This window comes from Scardinius erythrophthalmus (assembly GCF_964197995.2).
Source record: "Scardinius erythrophthalmus genome assembly, chromosome: 10".
Classification (NCBI taxonomy): domain Eukaryota; kingdom Metazoa; phylum Chordata; class Actinopteri; order Cypriniformes; family Leuciscidae; genus Scardinius; species Scardinius erythrophthalmus.
This window is the reverse complement of record NC_138230.1, coordinates 33684520-33705868: the sequence shown is the minus strand read 5'-3', so window position 1 is coordinate 33705868 and position 21349 is coordinate 33684520. Positions and strand designations below refer to the sequence as shown.

The window sequence follows — 21349 nt, the reverse complement described above, 5'->3', positions numbered from 1 at the left end:
TAGCTTTAAAATGAATGTAAAACAAATGATCTAGAAAATATGGTAAAACTGAAACGTTTAAGGGTGACAAGGTATCCAAAAAGGATATGCAAGGTGTTTATATCTCCTTTTCTTAATCTTAAAATAAATATAAATTAAAATAAATAGAAAACCATGCAAGCAATTAGGTATCATTAATGAATAAAACTGCCCTGTTGATACAGATGGTACTTTATAATTCTTAAAAGTCCCCCTGTGGTGAAAATCGAGCCTATAATGTTGTATATATGTCTATATGGTGTTTTTAATATGCTTTGAGACAAACCATGTGCAAATTCATAAGTCAATACCATTGCGGAATATTTTAGCTGCAAAAACTACTGTGAACCAAAGATAGTGTCAAAAGCGCGGTTTGAAATTGCTGGTGTTTCTGATGTCACAAACTACCTTGTAACCAATCACATCAACATGTGATCGTCAATGAGTGGATCTCTTAGCTGGTGTGAGTGAGTGGAGGCGGGGCTGATTTGCATATTCATAGAACCGCGTATATTAAATGAGGCAAGAGTGTAGAGTTAAATTCAAGCTATTTTAAAGCATGAAGACACTTTTTTCAAGGAAAAAACATTTAAATATGTAATTTTGGTGATCAAAGATGAGCTTTAAGGGATAAAATTATTGACTAACGGGGGACTTTAAAGGGGTGGTTCGGGATTTTTGACATCGGACCTCATTTTTAAGTCAGCCTGGTTGTTATTCATCAGTGGAGACATTTTTTTTTTTTAAATTATCCAGTCCTTATATTTGGATAGTTAGCCGATGCTAGGCTAGCACGAGTCAAGGGTAGATGTTAGCCAGCCATTAAAAAACGTTTTACCCACTCCACAGTGCACCAAACGCAAATCAAAACACTAGACTATCGATGCAAATGTCCGTTGAGAGAATAATGTTAGAAATCAAACTTACCTTTCATCACATTGCATTAGTTATAATTTGTTCCCTGTAATCATAAGCCTTGTCTACAGCAGCAGCGGAGTGATATTAATTACCTAGGCAACCGAGTGAGCCGGTACACACATGTACTGCACACACTGTAGTGCGCTTCTTTTCTGTTTACTTTTTGACGCATTACTAACTGGAGCAAAGTAAAATTCCGCAGCTGCTGAGAAACTAGTTCCTTTGGGATCATTGAGATGAAAAGTAAGTTTGATTTCTAACATTATTCTCTCAACGTACATTTGCATCGATAGTCTAGTGTTATAATTGATTTGCGTTTGGTGCACTGTGGAGTGGGTAAAACGGTTTTTAACCCCTTAAACCCTAAGCGTCCCGCCGGCGGGACGGCACCCCATGAAAAAAAATCATAATCAAATTACTAAGCAACCACTGAATGATATGATACAAAATAGGTATCATTTTAAAGCTTAGAATCTCAGCTTTTCAATGCACCTATACATTTTATTCAACTCCTAAAAGGTGCTGAGTTATTCCTTTAGAACGGATTATACCGCCGGAGGGCGCCCCCTAGCTATGGAAAAAATTAATTGTCATATTTTTCAAAACTACTGCATTGATCAACACAAAATAGGCATCATTTGAAAGCTTAGAGTCTAAACTTTACAATGAATGTAGCCATTATGATTATCTCCAAAGTAGTGCTGAGTTATTTGCTGATAAAATGATTTTTTTTTTAATACATAATTTATGAGGAAGAGGAAATTATTATGTACTGGAATGTGTCAAAAACATCATACTGCTCAGATAGTCATGTGTCATATGTCATTTGAAAGGTCTCAATGAGTAAAATACAACAAGCATAATTGTTTCAGGCTTTTACTAAACTTGAGCAAGGTTTTTGTAAAATAAGCCCCTCAAGAGACCCATGGGTAAACCATATATGGATGCTGAATTTTAGACACATTTCCGCTTGTAACTTCATGAAACATGCTCCGATTGTGGAAAATGACACATCATTATTTACAGCAGATGCTTACAATTAAAATGAGTCCAAACTCAACGTAATCCATCACTCAGAACTAAAGATATTCCTCATGGAGTTCTAATTCACAAAAAATACACAAACGCACGTAGCCAAGCGAGGTAGCTTAGACTTGGCCTTTTTACTCGTATCTTCATGAAACATACATCGATCATGAAAAATGACACATCGTTATTTACAGCAGGAGATCATGATTAAGACGAGCCCAAACTCATCAGTCAGATCTAAAGATATTCTTCATGGCGTTCTAACACAGAAAATACCAAAGACGTACCTAGCCAAATATATACTCATGAAGCACTCGCGTTTGGTCTTTACTTATAACTTCACGAAGCATGCACATATCGTAGAAAATGCACATCATTATTTTCAGCAGACTCTCACGATTAAAAAGAGCCCAAACTCAGCATAATCCATCACTCATATCTAAAGTTATGCCTCGTGGAGTTGTAACACAAATGCGCACATAGATCTTTATTATAGATGTAGCACTTATGTCGCGTTCTAACTCATAACTCAATGAAGCATGCATCAATTGTGGAAAATGGCACATCATTATTAACAGCAGAATGTTACGATTAAAAAGAGCCCAAACACACCATAATCCATCACTCAGGTCTAAAGATATTCCTTATAGCGTTCTGACACAAAAAAATACCAGAGGCGCACCTATGAAGTAGCAATAGCAGTGATGCTATGTTGTTTTGATGTGACGTTTCAGCTCATAACTCAATGAAACATGCATAGATTGTGAAAAATCGAACATCTTTATTGACAACAGATTCTCACGATTACAAAGAGCCCACACACAACAGAATCCATTGCTTTGATCACGAGATATTCCTCACGAAGTAATGCATACTTGGCTAAAAAAACAAGTCTCTCATCCTTCTGGGGAGCAAAGTGTTTTCCAATTTTCCCGGAACCGTCCGCGCTCGTTTTCAAACGTGGAATAACACAAAATATGTATCATTTTAAAGCTTAGAATCTCAGCTTTTTAAAGAATCTAACCACTTCGATCACCTCTGAACGAGTGCTGACTAGTCTCTCTAAACCGGAGTGTACCGCCCGTGTGCGCCACCCATGGCGCCCCCTAGCTGCGAAAATATTCATTATCATATTTTTCAAAAATATTGCCTTGATTCAAACAAAATTGGTGTCATTTGAAACCTTAGAGTCTGAACTTTACAGTGAATGTAGCCTATTTGAAAAACTCCAAAGTATTGCTGAGTTATTTGCTGATAAAGATATAAAAAAAAAATCATAATCTATAAAATACTTTTTTGTACTATGTACTGCAATGTGTCAAAAACATCATACATCTCACGAAACATTCAAAAATCGTTGAAAATGGCACTTCATTTTTTACAGCATATTCATACAATTAAAATGAGCCCAAAATTAACTTTATCTATTGCTTTTATGACAAGATATTCTTCATGGTGAAACACTTTAAAAAATGCCCATGAGGGGGCGTCAAGGTCTCAACAAAAATGCTATCTTGGTTCCAAAGGCTGTAACGTTTGATTACTTTATCCAATCACCACAAAATTTTAGCCAGATGCAGCTCATATGTAGAGGGACTTCCCCAAAAAAGAATTTTCCTCCTACCTTATTTCCTTCCTGAGTTATTCCATGTCAAATAAGAAACATATGCATTATCATTATAAAAATTATATTTATTTTTTGTCTTTTATCAGCAGTTTCTCGGCAGAAGAATGTCCAAATGTAATTTAATTTATATTTTCAAAAAATGTGAAAAGTGTTCTTTCAAACGATACCTACCTTTTGACTCTCCTTGCTATAGTTTTGAAGTTATGAGTCTTTAGTTTTGTGTATGTCACTCAGAAAACTCTTTTTTTTTATTGCTTTCCAAATGTGTGAGGACTAAACAAAAAGGCTACCTTTGTTCCAAATGCTGTAACTTTTGAGTACTTTATGCGATCACCACAAAATTTGATTCAGATGCAGCTCACATTTAGGGGTACTTCCCCAAAAAAGAAAATTTGTGCTACCATATTTCCTCCCCGAGTTATTGCATGTCAAACAAGAGAGATATTCAAAATCATAAAAAAATTATGTTTTTTTTTGTATTTATCAGCAGTTTCTCGGCAGGAGAATATCCAAATGTAATGTAATTTATATTTTCAAAAAATTTGAAAAGAGTTCTATCAAACGATACCTACCTTTTGACTCTCCTTGTTATAGTTTTGAAGTTATGAGTCTTTACTTTTTTGTGTGTCACTCAGACAAAAAAACTCCAAAAATGGCTCAGGGTTTAAGGGGTTAATGGCTGGCTAACATCTACCCTTGACTCGCGCTAGCCTAGCATCGGCTAACTATCCAAATATAAGGACTGGATAATTTAAAAAAAAAAAAATGTCTCCACTGATGAATAACAACCAGGCTGACTTAAAAATGAGGTCTGATGTCAAAAATCCCGAACCACCCCTTTAAGGTAATTCATTTAATAAAAAAGAACAGCCTCTCCTACCATGTTTGCCAGTGGCAGAACTAGCACTATTAGGAGAGTTTGACAGAGACCAGAGTACAGTAAATATGAGGGGTCATTACTCATCTTATATTGAATGCATCAGTAATAATTAGCATAGAGCTTTGTTTGCCAAACTATCTATATACTCAAAAACAGCTAGACAATCCATGTATTTTGGACTGAAGTAAACAATAAATACTGTTTATAATATAATATAATATAATATGATATAATATATAATGAGTAATTGTAAAATTACATATATTACATTAAGTGTTCTGCCATCTAAAACATGGTTGAAGTTATTCTACACCTGTATGGTTGACATTACTTTATGCCCCCCATGCAGAACAGATGGTCCATCTTGTTCTGGTGCCGTGCTGCGTACCCACTCTTTATGACACTGATAGCGCATTTATACAAGGTTACATATCTCACAGTAGTGAAATGTAATATGACACCTGTAACTTTTACCTGAGAGCCTCTTAACAGAGAAATACCTCTCTGAGTTCTTATCAAGAACAGCTGTGTGTGAGAACACTTACTGTGGCTCACTGTGCAGGTGGATGTGAATAAAACTGTAAAGTTATACTTTTCCAAGCAATGACTAATAAGTGATTTGCTAGCAGGAGGAATCCGAGTGGAGATGTTCTAGATATCAGTCTTCTGTTTTCCCCTGTGACCAGCATTGCGTTCCTGCTGAGCGTGGGATGATTTGTGCCAAGAAAAATATTTAGATGTTGGCATGTATTGTAATACTTGTTGCCAGGAGCAAATAATGGCATACATTATACACTTCCACTTACTTTAACTCACTAACACTGTTAAAAGATGTTCCTACATTGATTCTACTTTTAAAAGGCTCCATCATTCCCACTATACTGTGATTAAACTACTATCTGAGGCGTATCTGAGTGATGTTATTAGCTGTCCTTCAGTTCAAGAGAAACGTTCACCTCCAGCATACCCCACTAACTGTACATTCATAATATTCCCTTGAAGTCTGCCCATGGGAGGAGGGGAATGTGCTCTTGTTCACGATATTGCGTTTTAATGTGCCTCGGATTTACCAAAAGCAAATAAATGCAATGCACAAAAACCGCCCTCCCACCCACACGCACTCAAACTAAGGGGTTCGCATATTTGGCTGCCGAAGACGAATAAGTGAATGCCTTACCTGAACCCAAAAGTGCAAACAGGGGAGTTGAGGGGGACTACGACTCTATGTTTCGCTCTTCAGCAATGGTGGAGATAAACGCAGACACGCTGAATATGAACACCAGCTAATAGAACGAAATAAAGCGGTGCCGAAAAAGAGCGAGAGAGGGAGAGAGAGAGAGACAACTCCGTCTCCCCCCTCCCCGCACAGCCTCCTTCGCTTATCTCCATCCCTATGGCACAAAGATAGAAGCGCAGCCACAGACAAGCTAATCTCAGCTAAGGAAAGCATCAGCAAGAACTGAACCAAAACAGAAGAGAAACAAACTACAGGCTACTTGCAGTCGTCTAAACCTACCGTAGTGCGAGTATATGTACTAGTCAGTACGTGGGGGTCGCTTTCTCTCCCTCTCTCGCTCTGTCTTCCTCTCCGTCTGCCTCGCTCTGGCTGCGTCCAGACATGACTGGGGCTGATTTAGGTCAACACGTCTGTCTGGCTGAGCTCGGCTCAGCTGCTGCGTTGCCGTTTCTGTTCGGCTCTGCCTTGCTTTCTGGACAAGGACTAAGTCTAAGATCGAAAGCCACTTTAACCTTGGAGCGGAACGGCCACTTTGGCCGGTCGCCGCGAGTGGGAATGCAGGCGGGCCCGGCTGACTGGACGTCTCAGGGTGGGACGGGTTTACGACGGGACGGCTAGGTGACGCACTGAAATCCAAGTCTTTATCGTTGACTTTTCAGCCTGGTAACACCGTCCTGCACACGTAGGCTATGGTATCAGCAGCTCCCAAAAAAAAAAATCTTGATCCGGGCTCGCTTCTCCAAATTTTCTGTCTGCATATGAGACGGAGCGTAATTCCAAGTTGTTTGACTCTTCTTTCTTGGCTCTACTCTCTTCGGTTGCTCTGCCCCGATGAAAATGATCCCTCAACGGCGGAGAGGAGCAGAACGGCGGTATTTTGAGAGGAAGTGCTCGGCTCCTCTGCCTCCCCAAAACAAGCCAGTAGACTGCAGCTGCAAGCTCCTGTGCCTCCACTCTAGTTGTCTGGCTGTGCCGCAGTGCGTCTGGGAGAAAAAAAAGACTCTACGTCTGTAGCCAGAGCGCTGCCACTCGCCTAAAACCATGCCGTGACACAGCAATCAGATGACTTGTGTCAGCAGAATGATGCGTCATCATTTCGTTGAGAAGAAGGGATGCCGGGAAAGTTTTTCGGTGTGCCATGCCACCCGGAAACCCTGTCTTAAAATTCTGCTATACTTGTCTCCGCTGCCGGGGAGTAGCAGCAGCACAATAGAATAATAAACAAGAGAAATGGAAATTTTATGAGAGAGAGAGATGGCAGCAATGCATCTTGTTTGCGCTTCATCCACCTTAATTTGTATTCCATTTTTTTCCCCCCACTTCGATGTTTGACTTCCCTCTCTGTCTCACTTCCAAACACCCTCTCCACCGTTTTTTTCTTTCTGCCACTCTGTTCTCTCTTCTTACCCTATGAAGTGCATCAATGAAATGAAAATGGCTTCTAAGTTTCCAATTTTCAGTATGAAAAGGGTCTCTCATCCTTTAAATGTCACAGCCTCCTCTGATGGAACAAACAAGACATATAAACACGCTCACATGCCCAATCTCATACGCATGGCATTCTCAGTGTCTTTATCATGGTACAGGTACACCTTTGCAGTCCTTTGTCTGCACATGGCTGTCGTAATTAGCATAAATGTAATATGTCTTTGTTCTAAAATCCATATGGTTGAGACAGTTAAGGGAGAGAATTTAGAAAGGCAGCCAGTACGTGAGCTGCTGAACTGATCTGCTTTCTCCATCTCCAGTACTGATGCCCTGCTGTCTGCAATTGTGAAAGCAATAATTGTTCTGAGTCCAAGAAACACACTTTTCTCTATTTCTCCTCTCTTCACTACTCTCACTCTCTCTTTCTCTTGCATATGTGTTTATTAAAGGAGCATTTCGCTCAGAAATATTTCCCTTGTGAAAAAGTACACTTCAGCAAACTTAATAAAAAGAATCCTTATTATGGAAATTACAAACTCTGAAAGAATATACTTAAGTGCGAAATGAATGTTATTTTTATGGACACCTAATGTGGCATGTTAATTGCCGTAAAAATTTAAATTATATATTACATTAATACTACATTTAGATTAAATGCAATTAGCTGAACTGCTTACTTAAGTAAGACTTAAGTAAATCTTTAAATGCAATTTAAAAATTGCTTATAAAAATGGTTAAAGTGTACTGTCGAATGTACTGACAAGCATTTATTGTAAACTAAAATACCCTTTGCCATTTCTATTGTACTTGTATGCCGGTAATTACACATTTGTAATGATCAAGTTGCAATTTAGTACATTTAAAATATTTTAACTTTAAATGTCATATTGAATAACACATTACAGTTAAAATGATAATCAAGTATTTTAGTATGTTAGTCATTGTTGGCATCCTTCTGTCTTCGAGAGACAATGGTTTAGAATCATTGTTAGTATGTTAGTCAACACATAAAATAAGTGCACTGATGTACAGAACGACAAACAAATCATACTGATTTAAAGTGTACTTTTTTCAGTGGGACACAAAAGGAAAATCATTTCTAAAAACTGAAGGTCACCCTTTTCAGTGCAAAAGAGCTTTCAAGCTTCAAGATGGACACAAAAACACCATAGTGGATTCATAAAGTGATCCATATGACTAGTAGGTAGCACTTTACTTTACAGTCTTACCCATGAATATACTATGTATTAATTATAATAGTAATTACAATGGGTAATGACAAGGTACTAACCCTGAACCCTGAACCGACTCGTGTGCTATTATATTCCAAGTACTCTGAAGACATGATATTTGTGTTTGGAACCAACCAATTTAAGTTGTTATTCAACATTATTACTACTGTTAATTGCTGCAAACGGATCACTGAGTCAGTGAGTTTAGAGAATCAGATCAGTTTAATTTGTGAAAGAATCTGGCAGACTGGTTTTGTGATGTGGACAGTGCTTGAAGAGTGCCGGTACACGTACCACCAGTTTTTCTAACACACCGGCACTTCTGACATGTTGCTCGTACGGAAGCCTGCTCAGCCCTCCCTTCCTCAGAAACTCATTTTGAACCGAGCATCGGGAGTACCGGCACTTGTTTTTTTTTTTTTCAAGCACTGGATGTGGATCAACTGATTCATTGAAAATATCTGTTTCAGAGAAATGATTCATTCATCCATTATTGTTACTTCTCTCATGCCATGCAGAGCAAGTCATATGGATTACTTTTATGATAATTTACAGTGCTTTCACATCATTTTTGAAGCTTGACAGTTCCAGTCTCCATTCATTGTAAATGCGTCTTTTTTTCTTTCTTTTTTTTTTCTTTGTTGGTTAAACTTAAAACATATGTTGAATATCGCTCATCTTTGTAGACCTGACTGAGATTAATTTAGGTCACTGGGTTTGGGTTTCATGTACTAAAGGTGTGTGTGTGCATGTGTGTGTGCGTGTGCGTGCGTGTGTGTGGCTGGTGTATGATACAGCACCTGTTAAGTCAGTGTTGGGTCCTCTCTTCCAACAGACAGGAAAATGGACGCGAGCCTGTCAGCAAACACACACACACACACACACACACACACACACACACACACACACACACACACACACACACAAAATATGTTGTTCCAATATTCACCTAAACATATACCACTTTTGGTACAAACCTTGAGCCAAATTACATAACTTAATGTAGAGTGGCCATTCACTCTCCATAACTGTATATATTTAGCCATTCTTTCTTCACTCGCTTTACTGTCCACAAAACATTTCCATCTCATGTTACTTAAAAACACAGCCTACTTACAATAACCCAGAGAAAATCTACTGCTCAAGGTTGCTTGCAAAACATAAACAAGAACTTCTACAAGTGAATGCACTCTGCTCATCAAAACACGTTTTGTTGCCTCCAGAGCAGCACAATCTCTATTCGTAACCTTGAGTAAAACCTCTAGTGTTTACTAAATAAGAGGTCAAGTTTAAGCTGTCAGAGACACAAAAAGTGAAAAAAAAAAAAATGTTTTCATTTGGTGACTATGCAGCAGTATTGTACATTATATTGTACATCATATATGGACACTCGTTCTCTTCTTCTATTTACATATGTAAATATACTTTACAATAAATAAATAAATAAATACATTCTCAACTTCACATTTTCAAACTTGTTTTTCCCGAAATCCTTTGGTAAATCACACTAAAAATATCTCCAAGTCACATTTTTTTTTGGGGGGGGGGGGGGGGGGTGTCACACAATTAATGGGGGAGAAAAAGAAATTTGATTTAGCATAAATATAACAAAGATTAATCTTAAGAATTAAATTAATTATCATAATAGATTCAGACCCTTTACTTTTTTTTTCCTTCAAGAAAGAATAATTTCCATTACTCATAATGGTGATTCTCATTATGCTCTCATTACAGTAATCCAGTGTTTTTACCACTTTAGCACATTGAGAGTTTTGTATTATTTAAATAAGCATTCTTTAAAGGCAATGCTATAAAACGAATGCTGCAATGATATAAAAATACTTCACAAATAATATGCAAATATGTTTTTCCACATTAAAATAAAAAAAGTCATGTTTATATTACATTACACTAATGAGAATTATGTGGGAGTGTTTAATTGTCATAAAAATAGCACAATGTGAAAACTAAAAATCTGTTGTAAAACAGGCTTTGTTGCTTTCCTTTCTTTTCATTTCTTAATGATCTTTCTTTTGGTTTCAGGTTGAAATATAACTTGACAGGTTTCATGAGATTCACCCACTTAATAAATAACATGTAGATGAAAATAAATGTGTCTGGATGAACAGTTCTACCAGAAAGACTCAGGGAGGCGAAATAACGTAACAAGCATGCATTTATTAACAGCCCAGCAAGCAAGTATTGTGATATAAAGTTCTTTGGCGTAGGCCAAACATTTAAAATGTTTTAATAATTAACTATAGCATCACCTCAGTTTATAACGGTTGGTAACACTTTAAACAAATGAACTGACTATATCATGACTGGAATCTATCCAACAAATTCTGTTCAGTTTTTCTATGGACTCTTTATCGAGAAAACACATCAGCTCATAATTAACATGAAACCACTTTTGAGAATAGCTGTGCTGATGAAGTGATGCTATCAAGATAAACGTTACTGTTCTTGGAAGCTCTTGCACTGAGTTGCACTGGTGAACGTTAGAAACACGTGAAACCTGAAAAAGGAGGCGTGCCTTTAGGCGCCGTTCCTGATTTATTGCTGCAATGGGGAAGTAAACCCTTGTGAAAGATAAGGCATCAGCCGTTCACTCCTGAACTTGTGTTCTTACCTCAGTCTTCTGCTCCGGGGGAAATAATCTGCTGAGCTGGACAATTGGCTGTAACCGTTTTGGCTCTCTGGTGCTTGTTATCTGGGTGACCTCACCACAAGCAAGCTTATCCAACTAAAGAAAGGGACAGACATTTGGGTGACCTTTTTGCAGAAGTTAAGAGTTTAAGTAATGAGAACTTAAAGCATTACAGATGGCATGCACAACTTTAAAAGCTAAGAGGAATACCTGCTGGGGTCAGATTGGACCACAGTTATATTTCAGTTGAACAGTTTCAATGGAGCTTAGCAATCTCACGCAGATACACACACATGCCCGCATGCACAAAGACTCCATTGTGCGATGGCAGCAGCACAGACAGGCTGGAGAAATTAGCCTGGTAATGAGGAAGGCAGCAATGATGGGACAGAAAGAATGTAATGAATAACTCGAAGGCACGCTCCTCCAGACCGTGTCATAACGGCTCCAACTATCATTCTGACCTCAGTGTACACACTGTGTGCACTGTTCCCTGCCCCAATTCATCTTCCTGGCAACTGCAGGGTAAGCTCATTTTCATAAACCCAGATCTAGTCTGTTGGTCGCTTGTCCATATAACCCAAGGCATTAGATTGACATCTATGCAAATCCCTTAATTTGTTTATGTATGGGTTTGGAGGCGGCAGATTGATAAGGACGTTCCCGTGTCCTTTTAGACTGTGTAGTTCAGCTCCGCTGGGTTAAGACTAGCAAGATCATGTACTTTCTTGTCTGAATGTGTTTTGAGAGCAAACAGTCAGGATTTCCATGGCAACACTAAGCCAAGCTTGAGGAGTGGGGCTTGGATTGAACACCGTGGTAGTGGGGAGTGAATGAGTGAATTAAGCAAGCAGCCGTCGGTGCGTCGTGCCGCCAGACCATTACTAAAGCCTCTCGTTTCAGCCTATGAGATCAAATACTCCCATTATGAGTGGATTTGTCCATCTCTGATCCTTCTGTTGTAGCTCATTTTTCGGTGGCAATTGCACATGAATTTTATCCTGTAGGTGATTTTGTTTTCTTATAAAGACACCCCTGGCGAATAGGGTGCCGAATTTAACTAAAAGATATCACCACACTTTCCCAGTTGTTAAGAACTGAAAAAACAAAAACAAAAAAACATTTATTACAGGTTTTCTGAAATTTCCTGTTTAAATATGCAAATTATCTAATTACATATGCACTCATTTGCATACATTTCCAGAACAGAAATCTGAACAGTAAATAAAGACAGGCAGGTTCAAAATTCTTGTTTCATTTTGTTGGCATATTAGAGTCAAATGTTTTAGAGGGGATTTTGGATATCTCTTTTTGTCACTCTATAAATAGGAAAATACTGTTTACAGCAAAAAATCACCTTGTATTTAGGAATGAAATGCATAAAATCAGGCAAATGCAGATGTGAATAAAAGTGTTTGGTGTATGTAAGTGCTGCTGAATTTGAGATTTCTGCAGGAGAATTTTTTTTTTTTTTTTTTGAGAAAACAGCCTTTAAAGATATGTATTATAATTGGAATCTACAGATTCAAATAGATAAAGTGCAATCTGCTTGTTAAGACATGATGTAAGAAAACCTGTTTCTGGATCCAGGCCTCTATTTGTTTCAATTGAGAATATCTCAACAGCTGTTTATGAACACTATTAATTCATATCACACATTTAAGCTAAACTTGTATTAAGTTTCCTGGGTCACGGCATCCCAGACACCAACATTTCAAAGATTCAAATCATGAATCATTGTCTGGCCATCTGAGATTTCAGTATGGATATAAAGGTTATGATCATGATTCTTCAGCCCTATTACAGCACACCGTCCCCTGGTTTCACAGACAAGGCTTAAATCTAGTCCCAGGCTAAAATGCAGGTTTGAGCTGTTTTAACTGAAAGCAACTTGCACTGACACATCTTAAAATAAGTCAGTGTCATTGTTTTGTCTCAGAATGCACACAAGTATTGTTTTTTTCTAATTTAACTTAAACTTTAATTGAACTAAGGCCTAATCCTGGCTTAATCTAAACCCTGTCTGTGAAACCAGGCCTGTGAGAGTATATTATCAAGTGTATTATGGATGTTTTCTTTCCACTAGTCTGGAACACATTATGAAAAGTTAAATATCCCAAAACCTCATAACTGACCATGACAAAACAATGTTTCTGCCTGTAGTGACTTAAATAACACACCTTTTGATATAATACACTTGCTGTGGTTGTCAATATTATAAGCAAATTGAAACGTTAACAAAGTAAAACAAATGCCAAATTTTACAATCGATTCTGGCATGCAACAGTACTTACCTTTGACTCACCTGGATAAAATAGCAGTTGTGTGGCCTATAGCTGGGTGTTCCTGTTGAGGTGTAACTGCTAAAGTAAATAATCGTAAGTGTAGCAGGGTGGCCATCTGTCCCTGTAATGAGACACGATAAGGTAAACTAGTGTGCATTCTCTCCCAGCACACCTGTTTAAACAGTCAAAGGTGTTTGATTACTGTATTCAAAATCAAATGGCCACAGAATTGGCTTAGAAAATCTCATGCACACAGTGTACAATTGGTGTGGTAAATGGTTAACTGTTTTTTTTTTAAACTAATACTTTAGCCATGAGGTCACTGAAGTATTGATTTCAGTTATATTGATTCAGGGTTTAGGAAGTCACTGTCTGCAGAGATAGTGGAGATGAATCTTCACATCTCACAATAATGAGACTTGAGACACTTGCCTATTGTTGTTATTTTCTATCCATGATAGATGACTTGATTACGTAATGCATATTCAGATCTGTTTTATCTAGTTTAACAGTTATTCGGAGCAGACACTTTCTGTGTGGAATAACAACTGTTTTCGGTCCTACGTTGGCTCTAGTACGCCATCTGGAGGCATGAACGAATGCAGTTTTGACGGAGTCACGTTGGCAAATGCTTTCTTCACCTCTTGCATTTGACTGTTTGCTGTGTGAGTGCATTCTGGTATCAGCTTCATTCTAGTAGCCTAGCTAGAAATATAAAATTGGGAAGAATATGAAATGGACTGTTTAAGAAATAGACATCGCTGAAAACCAACCATAAAACACTTTTATCATAATTTTATTTTTTTCAACCCGATAACTATAGCGCGAGCTATCAACACAAACAAGAACATGCTGCTTTTGAATGGAGAAGCGCGTGGCATGTGGGCGCGCGCTGTCTTTGTGTATAAATAAATAACGCGCGGTGCTGTGCATGCTGAATATATAGATGAGCGATTTTTTTTTTTTTTTTACCAACTACTAGAACATTCTATTCATATCGCCATTTAATATTGTAAATAAAACAATAATTTGTAGACCCTCTATGATACATGCAATACCCGCGAGAAAAAAGTAAACACTTTGTGGAAAGCTGGGTTTAACAATCTTACATTTTAATCCGTGTTATCGCTCATAATCGAACATCAGAATTGCTTATCCTAACTTACACCCTTGCCAAATTCGGCGAGCGATCTAGGAAAGGGGGAGTGCATAATGTGCCTTTAAAACTAAGTTTGCAGTGTAGATGGAATGAGGTCAGACAGAAAGCTTCTCATTGCACGCGCCGATTATTATTAGATACTATATTCAGCCAATGAACGGCGACGAGGTGTGGCTTTGGCTGTGGATAGGCTAGTGACAGCAGCTGATTGGCTGGAATCTCTTTCCTTTATACCTTCGGAAAAGGATAAATCCTTGTGAGGCGGTTTAGCAGAAGTATTGAAAGTTGTGAAGGGTGATAGGAAGTTCAGAGCATGAAAAAGTGCAGTCGTCTAAACCTACCGCATGGTCATACGACAAACTATGATGAAGACACTTGTCCGTTTCCATTAAACGGCTTCAGATACTTCGCGTCCAGAGCGCACTCTGGGTTCGTTTTCAGTCGAACCGGCAGTTGAACGGCAGACTGTTGATTTTGACGACGTTGCCGGGACTTGACAGGGATATGCGCTTTGTGGACGGCGTGCTGAACCAAAAGACAGTCAGCAGCAGCAGCAGCAGCAGCAGCAGCAACAACTTTGTGTCCAGACTGACTAAATCATATTCCACACAAGAGTGAAGAAGAAAGACTCTTAGCGCTATCAACGCGTCTCGAGCTGCAGCACGTGTAGGATTTTCGTGCGCAATTAAAAGTTGAGACTGTTTGTAGCGCATGGGCACAGACCTGGCTATGGTGGAGCAAACGCACATCAGCAGCAACAACAGCGACGTGCTCCCCGGCGATTCTATTGATTCGGGGGAGATGGACCTAGACATGGACGCGTCTCAGACCCCCGGCTCCCCAAACTCAGCTGGGGATAAAATGGACATCGCCTGGTGCAAAACCCCATCGGGGCACATCAAGAGGCCAATGAACGCGTTCATGGTTTGGTCGCAGATAGAGAGGCGCAAGATTATGGAACAGTCGCCGGACATGCACAACGCGGAGATCTCCAAGAGACTCGGCAAGCGCTGGAAACTTTTGAAAGACAGCGACAAGATCCCCTTCATCCGCGAGGCCGAGCGTCTGCGGCTCAAGCACATGGCAGACTATCCTGACTACAAATATCGACCTCGGAAGAAGGTGAAGTCATCCAGCGGCAAGACTGGGGAGAAGGGGGAGCGCGTGAGCGGCAGCCCCGGCGCGAAGTCTGCATCCAAAAAGAGCTCGAAATCTTTCAGCAGGACGCACAGAAAGTCCACGCCGCTTGAGCTGACCGCCCACTCCGTCCCTGCAGACCACCACGCGCTCTACAAATCCAGGTCCGTCTCCGCCGCCAAACAGATACCCGAGAAACCAGCAAAGCGCGGGCATGTGTTCGGGGGATGCAGCTCTGACAGCAGCCCGCCCTCCGTCGCCGTGCCGGCCAGTCCCACTCTGAGCAGCTCGGCGGAATCCAGCGACCCGCTGAGCCTGTATGAGGACGGGCTAGCGAGCGGGAAAGAAGACGCGGAGCCAGCCGCGCGCTTTAAGTACACCCGCGCGCCGTCTCCGACGCCCTCCGCCTCGCACTCGTCCTCCTCGCAGTCGTCCTCCTCGGATGAGGAGTTCGAGGACGAGCTGGCGGACCCCAGTCCCGGCTTTGACAGCTTAAGCACCTTTGGCACAGCGCCTCTGGACAGAGATTTGGAGTTCAACTTTGAGTCTGGCTCCGGCTCGCACTTTGAGTTCCCCGACTACTGCACCCCAGAGGTGAGCGAGATGATATCAGGGGACTGGCTCGAATCGACAATATCAAACTTGGTGTTCACTTATTGAGCGCTAATAATGAGTCTGGTTGAAAGGAGAACTTGAAAAAATGACTGGAGGACTGAAAAATCCTCCGAGACGAGTCAGAAGACGAATCAACGACATGATTCCTCTTGTTTATCATGCAGCAGATACTGTGGGCTCTCATTATCCACTGACAAGAGTGCAGATGAAAGTGCTTAGCTTGCTCGTTTGGTGCTGGAAGGAGGCGCGCTTTGGACGCAGAGGAAGGCGTTGCGCGGTGGCGAGTTCACGTTGTGCGCCCTCTTCGACTTAAAAAGGGACGTTTTTAAACAGAAAAAAAGTCTGGTCAAATGCTTGTTTTTTGCTGGAGGTACTGAATGGAGGTGCTCGCGCTTGAGGTTGTTTACCAGAGTCGTTTGTTAGACCAGAATCGCATGCTTTCATTACGATTTAACTACGAAAGGCTGTTGAGAAGCGTAACTGGTGTTGATTCATTGAAACCGAATGGCAGCGCCATATCAGACGCAAAAACAAAACAATCACAATCACCAGCTTTTCTGTCGTCATGACATCAGGATTCAGACGCAACTCAGATGATATTCGACTCTTTACACTACAAATCAGGACCAAAATTCATCCGAGGAGCGTTCTCTCTCTTTCTCTGCCTTTTACTTTTTTCATCCTCGTTCTCTCGCAAGTAACTTTGAAGCGCTGGCATTTTTATATCGATGTATTTATAATGGCCAAACATTGCTCCCCTCAGTCAGTTGTGTTCTAGTCATTCTGTTGTGTGTATAGGCTACACATGCACATGTCCGTCTGTCTCGCGGAAGGGCTAGTCTTGTTTCGTATTATTTAATTGATGACCTCTCACATGGAACGGAGATTAAATGTTTCATTATTTTCTGAGTGTATTTTTGTACAAAATCTATCGAGGGGGTGTCAATCGGTGAATATCGCTGTTTGGATTTCCGATTTTTAAAACCAGGGGGTTGGGTTGTCTCCAGAATCTGCCCCCTAAACATGTTTACAGTGTCAATCCACAGGCTTCTTAAAGAGACAGTATCTACATTTCAACGACCAATCATCATTAGCCTACGATGCGCGCGCTGAATGAAGTTGTATGTAGCTGTAGCTGCAGCGACAGCTGCGATTTATCGTGTCCTTATTTGGGATACTGTACCTTTTGAATACCGATTTCTTTGTGCTTTTATAGTGACACGTTTCGGTTTTAACCACTGGATGGAATTACAGATACGGTCGAAATGCCTATAATTCATGAACAATGAAGTACGTCTTCACTCCATAATTGTACAAGGATATTTAATCTTTTCTACTTGTTGGCTAAATGTAGCTAATTGTTTTAGTATATTATGGCATGGCGAATAGCATTTTGTATTTCTGAATTCAGGTTTATGTAGAGCAGTTGTGTTTAAGGCAGAGGATCAACATGAAGATTTCTATGTACATTGACTGTAAAATAAGTAAAAGATTGCGTGTTTATGTCTGACGATGATATATCATGACAGGAACGAGAACATATATCTTTATACATCCCTATGTTTAAGAGTGTTGTTCATGACTTTTGGAATATATAGATATGTTTTATTGTTTCATTTTGTGCAATATGCTGTGTACAATATTGTTTTGTCTTGCCATACCATATCTCAACATTTGAGTAGTGAACTCAAAAGCCAGCCAATTGTGTCAAGTCACTGCCTGTCAGACCTCTGTACAGAACTTTGTCTTTTTCCAAGAAGGAAATAAAATCAGCTGGAACTGAACCTCAGTTGCAAGACTGTTTCTCTTCATATTCCCTTCTTGTTTTTCCTAATACAATTTGTCATTAAATTTAACATAAAGTCATAAAACCAAAGAATCTTTCTGCACCACCATGCATGTTCATTTCTGAGAGAAGCACTGCCCCACAAAGGCAAAACACAGTAACTACGCCAACACTGAAACAGAAAATGGCTTCACAAATATTTTGATTGATTTGAAATCACACTGATTCACAGCAAAATAATCATACAACTACTGTTACTGTGTTTTTTGCATTCCAGACCAGTAAACAAACCCTAGTTAGTTTCTGAGGTCTAAAAATGTAAACTGTGTTTCACAACTTTGATGCCTTAAAAACATTCCAATATAAAATATTAAGCTCAAAAGCTGAGAATAAATAAGATTATTTATCAATACCACTGATACAGTCCCCTGCGTCGTCACTCTAAATGAGACGTATGTAGTGACGCATGGCCAAAAGATTGACTGACAGGCCTGTTGCAACCTGGAGGGACATTGAACTGTCACATAATAACATTACACCACTGTTTCAATTCTCTAGTCCTTAGTAAACATCCATCCATTCACCCCTCCCTCCCCGGTTGTCCGCAATAAGACACAGACGGGTGGGTATGCGTCTAACAGAGGCGATCCAGACATCACAAACATGCAATAATCACATTACATGCCTTCAATATGGCATGTTTACATGAGGGGGAAAAAAATAGATCAGATGGTTCGTCAGTGTCTCAAGAGCTGAGTGTTTCTGCAACTCGGCCTGAGTCATTATCTAGCATCATCCCAACTGATAGTGCAGGGTGTGAACCTAATGCCCTAGTCAAGTGTGAGCATGGATGCACACTGCAGCAAGAGGGTCTAGACGTCGGCTCTGTGGGGGAGGAGTGTGAGACAGATGAGATGTCTCTGCCGGGAGGCTACATTGGGGGCGCTCAAGTGGATTGTTCAGAAGGGATGACTGCTGAAACCAATTAATTCCTTCTGGGTGCACTGGTTTGTGTCGGGAATGGGGAGGGGGCCCTCGAAAGATTTTTGCGTTAATCTGTTTACATCCCCCAAATGAGAAAAGAGACAGGAAGCCGTTTGAATACCACAGTTGTGCAAAGTAAAGATATGAATGTATCAGTCTGTCAAGCAGACTTGGATGATGGATTGTGTTGGGGTGCTGGTTGCAAACTCATGTATCTGTGTTACTTGCTATGCACTGACTTGTTATCTGGAGTCAATGACACAGACAAAGTTCATATATATTGAAAATCCCCATAAAACACAAAAACACAACGTGCGTGTGTGTGTGTGTGTGTGTGTGTGTGTACTACTGTATATATATATATATATATATATATATATATATATATATATATATATATATATATATATATATATATATATATATATATATATATATATATATATGAAGAGTTCAGATGCAAAAGCCTCATTTTCTTCTAGAATGATCATTTTTATCAAGCTTGTATATGTAAGTTCAGTAATTTCACTTAAATGACAATTAATAGGTTATTTTTATTGCTATTCAAGTGAAATTGCTGAACTTAAATATACGAGCTTGATGAAGATAATTCTAGAAGAAAATTTCAGATGGCACTTAGAGGCTTTTGCATCTGAACTCTTCATATATATATATATATATATATATATATATATATATATATATATATATATATATATATATATATATATATATATATATATCATTAGACACACACATTGTTTTCGTGTTTTATGGGGATTTTCAATAAACACAAAGATTTCATACTGTACAAACTGTATATTCTATCCCCTTACACTAACCCTGCACCTAAACCTTCCCATCACAGAAAACTTTCAACATTTTCAAAAAACATCATTTAGTATGATTTATACGGTGTTTTCCTCATGGGGAACAAAAAACGTCTCCACAAGGACAAACATTCCGGATATTGCCATCTCCATAATGTAGGTTGTACTAGGCCACACACACACACACACACACACACACACACACACACACACACACACACACACACACACACACACACACACACACACACACACACACACACACACACACACGTGTTCGGGGGTTACATACATCTATTTGTAACTAAATAAAAGAGATCATACAAATTGCATGTTGTTTTTTTATTTATTTAATACTGCCCGAAAAATGTATATCTCAAAAAAAAAAAAAAAAAAAAAAAAAAAATATATATATATATATATATATATATATATATATATATATATATATATATATATATATATATATATACTTTTTGAATATGATAGTCAGAATTGTACTTATTTTGTCTTCTGGAAAACTGTACATATCTCATGTAGCTTCTGAAGGGCAGTACTAAAATGGAATACAAGATCTCTCTCTCTAAAAAAAAAGCATATGTAAACTTTTGAACAGGGTCATTAAAAAAATCAGCTATTATTTTTTCTTGTATGTGTACAGTATATGTATGTATGTGTAGCCTATATATATATATATATATATATATACACACACACACACATATGTAATACAGAATGCAGATTTTTTTACTAATAAGATTAATTAATCACGATCAACACACTAAATAACTCTTTAGCACTGACAGAAGGCAGCACAGATGGTTTGAATCAGTGCACTTATAGAGATTAGAAACACTTAGAAATATTTACACCGATCCACAGGGTCTCCATGCATGTCACCAATACAACCTGATAAGCTTTGGTGAATGTATTTATTTACATTCAAACATATATAAGCAATTTACTCAAAAACCAAGCCCTCAATACACTCAGTGACCTATATATTCTTGAAGAAACAAATGTGAATCAACATATTTCAGAATCAGCATATCTCTGGATGTGCTGTTAAGAAATGATTCATGAGTGCTCAATCCACGACTAAATCATGTCAAAGTAAGATTATTATTATCTTGACATTTTCTAACCTTAAAAAAAAAACAAAAAAACAAAAAAAAAACAAAGACAAGTTTGAATAAAGTTCTTCACAAACGTTTGTAGGTGAAATTGTAGGTGTCATGCTGCTAAATGCATGGTATTGGACAGGGGGTGGGGTCATGGGTGAAAGGGGCGTGGTCTATCGAGCTGTCTAAGCACGTGCAGACAATGCGTTATCATCAATACAAGCCAAACATCTGAACGCTGAAAGTTTTACGCTTTTGGATTACAGCGATAAAACGGGATCACGCATCAATGGACTTTAACAAGTTTTAGATAAAATTCTTCGAAGATGACTTCCTGACATAGGTAAATGATTTTGCAATATTTTAGCGGGAGTTTTGGTGCGTCTGCTCTCAAAGTTGAGCACAAAGGGGGA

At 39.0% G+C, this 21349-nt stretch overlaps 1 protein-coding gene and 1 long non-coding RNA gene across 2 annotated transcripts in view; both read left to right on the top strand.

Annotated features, from left to right (window-relative positions):
* Window positions 1-14280: 14280 nt before the first annotated feature.
* Window positions 14281-18041, top strand: sox4a (SRY-box transcription factor 4a). Its single transcript, XM_081377184.1, has one exon. The coding sequence runs from the start codon at window positions 15175-15177 to the stop codon at window positions 16258-16260; it is 1086 nt and encodes a 361-aa protein (XP_081233310.1). The 5' UTR covers window positions 14281-15174; the 3' UTR covers window positions 16261-18041.
* A 3048-nt stretch (window positions 18042-21089) lies between these two features.
* Window positions 21090-21349, top strand: part of LOC308697432 — a 148577-nt gene continuing 148317 nt past the window's right edge. Inside the window, exon 1 of the long non-coding RNA XR_014030938.1 lies at window positions 21090-21279. This is a non-coding gene — a long non-coding RNA (uncharacterized lncRNA). The remainder of the gene's footprint in view (window positions 21280-21349) is intronic.